This window comes from Manduca sexta, chromosome 17 (assembly GCF_014839805.1).
Source record: "Manduca sexta isolate Smith_Timp_Sample1 chromosome 17, JHU_Msex_v1.0, whole genome shotgun sequence".
NCBI classification, from domain to species: domain Eukaryota; kingdom Metazoa; phylum Arthropoda; class Insecta; order Lepidoptera; family Sphingidae; genus Manduca; species Manduca sexta.
The window spans coordinates 8,630,775-8,635,955 of record NC_051131.1 but is presented as its reverse complement, the minus strand read 5'-3'; the positions used below and the strand labels follow the sequence as shown (position 1 = coordinate 8,635,955).

The 5,181-nt window shown below is 33.0% G+C and overlaps 1 protein-coding gene across 1 annotated transcript; it reads right to left on the bottom strand.

Annotated features, from left to right (window-relative positions):
- Nucleotides 1–2,060: 2,060 nt before the first annotated feature.
- On the bottom strand, nucleotides 2,061–5,181 carry LOC115443486 (NECAP-like protein CG9132; the record flags this gene model as incomplete). The annotated part of the gene is given in 4 exon segments (XM_037439789.1): nucleotides 2,061–3,126; nucleotides 3,337–3,527; nucleotides 4,768–4,949; nucleotides 5,032–5,181. Coding segments are annotated over 4 exon segments (581 nt in total), but the record flags the coding sequence as incomplete, so codon positions are not given.

The following is a 5,181-nucleotide window of genomic DNA, read 5'->3' as shown; positions in this document are numbered from 1 at the left end:
AACACCTCCTCTTACTTAAAGATAAGTACATAATGCGATGTTTATTTCGGGGAGTATCTTGGTGGATAACAAGTTATATGCGTGCAAACACGTAGAAATGGTTAAAATTACAACGGCTACTTTTTACTTATTAACCTATAAAAATCACCTTATTTTAACTACTTATACGGAGATTACGATGGTAACCAAGGTTCCCAATAGGGGACCGGCCTATGCTTGATTTTGTCCATTATTCTATATATAATGGTTAATAATACGAAAAAGAAGCACTCCTGCGAAAACTGCATAAAAATTGGTTAAAAAATGAGCGAGTAATTCATATTTAAAATATTGTAACGTGCAGAAGTGGGCGCGATGTGGGGATATCGCTTCATCTCTTTCTTTCACACGCGTCGTAATTCCCGATGACGTCACATGTGGATATTTCGTCTCTTTTCTGTTTCTTGTTAATTACCCCTTCCACCGAAATTCAAAGACTTATAACTTGTTGATTTTTTACCGGATTTTAAAAATTCCTTCTGTGTTATAATTTATATTATGTAAATATTTGATAAAAGTAAAGAAAAAAATTGAGTCCGGTACCCTATTCCGGTCGACAGCTCTATAGTTTTCGTTGGATGAATCCCAGTCTTCCCTAATGCGCTTAAGATGGCCAACGCTGAGTTTTAGGTGATAATGACATGCAACGTGATATTGCCCAACATGATAAGGTAAATTCTTTGAAGAATCCAGCGTTTACCGTTTTTTTAAACATCTGAAAACAAATATCTATGCGCCAAGTTTGATATAAAAAAATGTTTTTTCTTGGAGACCATAAAAACAGGCAATCGTGTCTACATTTAACAGCATCTTATGGGATTACAACGAGCTGAGAAAGGCAAAGTTTCGCGCTCACTTGGGAAAAAAACATAAGCAATAAATCTGTAAGTCTCGATCCAACATAGACCTTCATCTCCAACTACCTATCTACCTTTATATGCACTTATTTGATTCGTAAGTGAACGAGCATATAAATACCAATCCTGGTCATATAAAACTTCCTACTTATATTTTCGTGTATCAGCATCATTTTTCAGAACTTATTGGACATTGTTTTTGTATATATAAATTTTATTTTATTGCTGCCCGAGGCAAAGGAGCCAACGGCCCACCTGATAGTAAGTGGTTACTGTTACCCGTGGGCCCAGCCAAGCCGCTGCCTACCGTAAAAACATTTTTCAAACCTCGATTGAAGGAGGACAAGTCGACGCTGAGGAAATACTGTGGGAGAAAGTTCAATCCAGAGCGCTCAAGTTCGTGGTAAACACGATCTCTGAAAACGCACAGTGCTGGCAGATGGCGTTTCCATGTGAAGTGAATGAACTTTCCTCCGAGAAGGGGTGGTCCGATAGTAAAACGGAGATCATGGTGTCATCTCAGAGTTCCTCAGAGCACTCCCCGTTAAATATTCGAAAGAGTATTGTTTGTTAATATTTAAGCTGGCAATTTAAATTAAATACTGACTAACTAATGGTGCACATTGGTGTGCATATTACAAACATAACAAGAATCGGAAAAGATTACATTGCTTTTGTTTTACTAATTTCTTGTAAAATCAAATTAATCTTTTTTGTGAGTTATGCTATATCTAATTGAACCCAATACAAAAAAAGAACATTCTCATCCTGTTTTATGTAGAGGAGTTCCCTGCTGCATCTCGGGTTCAAGGTTTAACAATATATTTTATTTGAAAATATGAGGAAGCTATTTTGAACCCCACATAAAATAAACCTATGTATTTGTTTGGAGTTCCGTTGTGCATCTTCGAAGTCCAAGGTCCTACACCAGTACTACCAAGACTATTTCAAAGCTATACAATATCTATAGCAAAAATAATCACCACAGGGTAAGATTTTCGCTGAACAAATATAAAAAAATACGACGAATAAACCTATTTGTAGTAGTTTATAAATGTAAGTAATCGACGGAAGTAAAATAAGAACTTTTGCCGCCGGTTTACCTTGCAAATCTTTTACAAATGAACATCACCAGATATTAAAATTATACAATGAAACAAATTATTGTTTCAATAACTTTATTATATGTCCGCAGATTTGTAATTATTTTGTTGTTTGGCACTAACAGGGTATGCGGTGATTCCAATTTTATTTAGCCACACAGATTGTTCTTAAAACAACCTGGCTCGAATTGGATAATATATTATAATGATTCCAAGGTATGCCACTTAAAAATATTATTTCATAAATATCTGTGCATAGCCTTTATTATATTACTGCCGCTAATTAAAATAGCACAAATAATATGATAAACAACTATAAACATAAAAATAATATTATATATAAAATGAATAAAGAAATCTACAATTTATTTTACACGACTGAATTACGAAAATTTAAACAAAAATATATTCTTATATGCATCCAATATTTATGATATTACGAATCAACAACTAATAAAAGATAGAATTAAATTATTTTGTACACCTCTTAAAATATCAAACAAAAAAGAAGGTACTTAAATGAATAAAAATGTAAGATATAATTACTTATTTTTATTATACTTTCATTATTATTTGTACATCTCATGAATGCCAAATACAGATCTAATTTCAATAAGCAGAAATATTGTAAGTTTGTATGTACTTCATCTACAATATAATATTGGTTTTCATTTTTATTTTAAAGGTTTTTAACTATTCACATAGTCACATGCATTATTTCAACAACATACAATAACAACAAGATGTAGAGCCAAAATCGCCTACTGTAAATACATCTAATTATAAATACTAGTATTTCAACATATACAGATTATAGAATAAATACAATGGATTAAATTATTGTGTATATAATATTGTGATCTGGTATCCCCAGGTATGTGACATGTACCTATAGTTTGTTCTAAGTATGATGCAGACTGTTTCATTGAAACATGTATGTAGCAAAAACAATCATAAGCAATTAATATGGGAATCCTAAGTAATTAAGTATATTTTTAAGTCTTGTGCAACACACCACACTGCCATCCTAGATGCTGACACCAAATCACAACTACAGACTCAATTCATTTCAAAATTGTACCCAATTTTGCTGGTTCGCTGGTGTTGTAGCCTGTTGACTTGGTGCACTGAAAAATATAAATTATTATTTTAATCATTATAATATAGATCATCAAACTTGGTGACTTAATAGACAAGGACACTATTCACCGTTTATTGTTTTTTAATTTAAATTTTATATGGGATATGGATATGAAATAATCTATAATAAATAAATATGTTAACTCTAATAAATTTTTTATTGACAAAACTATTTTGCATGAATAAATTTTATTTACCTAGCAGAATTAAATTCGCCCCATTCAGAATTAGAAGGAGTAGGAGCTAAAGCAGCTGATGGTGATGGGGCATGTTGTGGCGATGGTGGTGGTGGCAAGCGAGATCCACCAGGGGGAGGTGGCAACAGACCTCCACCGCCGATTCCTGGACCGCCACGCCGAGGTCTACCTACTTCATTACCATCTTTTTTCTGAAAAAAAAAAAAATTAAATTACTCTTGTCACATATGTAATAAATTGTTCTTTGGTACCATGGTTGTATTGTGTGTCCAATACAACACTGCTCTAAGATCCCACTTTCAAATCCTAGGTTGGGCAAAGTGATATGGGGTTGTTCTACTTAGTATCACTCAGTCTGTTTGTGGCCTAATGTGGCAATGTGCTTGTCCTTATTATCTATCACATCATGGGATAGAATGCACATCATGTCAAAAAGTGGGTGCCCTTTGGCTGCCCCATCAGGAATCATTGTGATGCGTATTTTGTTTCTGAGGCAATACATTATATTATGTATTTAAATGATGAATAAACATCCAGATTTGTATATAGAAAATATTCTACCTATATATTTATGCAGCAGTAACTTTCCATGTATTAGACCAATGAGTCATGTGCGTGTGAGTCAAGAGGATGCAGTTGGTTCTCACATTTCAATAATGCAATAAATCAATTTTAGAGATTATTTATTATTGATAACTCAATATGAAATACCTCTGTTAATTTATATAGAAAAGAATTTCAATTAAGTTGATTAATCAACATGATTTCAAGGCAGCATGTTTTATGTGGGATGACAAAATGATTTTAAAACTTATAGTTAATTTTCAAAAATGTCTCCACACAAGTTATATTTTTACCTAATAATTAACATAAGTAATTGATTAAAATTCTTTTTATTTTATATTTGTTTAGAATGACTAAAGTTACCTGCCAAATTAAAGCTTGCTTAAATACTTAAACTATGTATCAATTACCTAATATAACTTTAGTCTGAAATTGTACTTATCAACTGCAAGACTGCAACATTATATAAGTAATCAAATGTGATAAATGTATCATTTGAAAATTTACCATGCCTTCTATACTAGAGTCATGTACTTATTTACATACTATAATTTTTGAAATAAGGGGGACAATGTGTGCAATATCCATATCACATACATTGAAAAAGTAACATGTTAATATACAATTACACAACTGTATGTGAATTGACTAAGTAATATCTCTCTTATAAGACGGCTGGGCAGTATTAGTAGTTAAGTCTTTGTCTTTTTGATCTACCACATAAAACTGTGCAAGATTTTTTTTGGTCGCATAACATTGTAGCTCCTTCGCTAGAGCAGTTGCTGTTACCCATGACTGAGTTAAAAACATTGAAGTATCACAAACTTTCACATTTTTATCATAAGCTTACTATTGTTCTTTACTTACAGTGATCTTCATATTGATTTTGATTGTTTCTCCATCTTTAAAACCTAAGTCTAGCTGCTGCTGAGGATTTTGTTCACTTTCATGCTCTTTCCTGAGCCACTTGAAGTGGTCTTGCAATGCAACATTAAGATCGAACGAATCGGACCTGTCGCCAAATCCAAGGCCGATGTATGCACTCCTTCCTATAAAATAGTAGTTACAAAAAAGTGAATAACAACACCATGCGAATACAATACATTTACGTGGACACTAAATTATATTTACCACCATCATCTTGAATCTTTACGACAAAGTATCGTGAGCTGTCAGTTACTGCTTCGAGAGCTACCCCTGGGTATTTCTCTATGGGGCACTTGGCGAAAAGTTCCCCCGTGGTTTTGTCTTCCAATTTCATGACTAATTCTTCACCTTTAG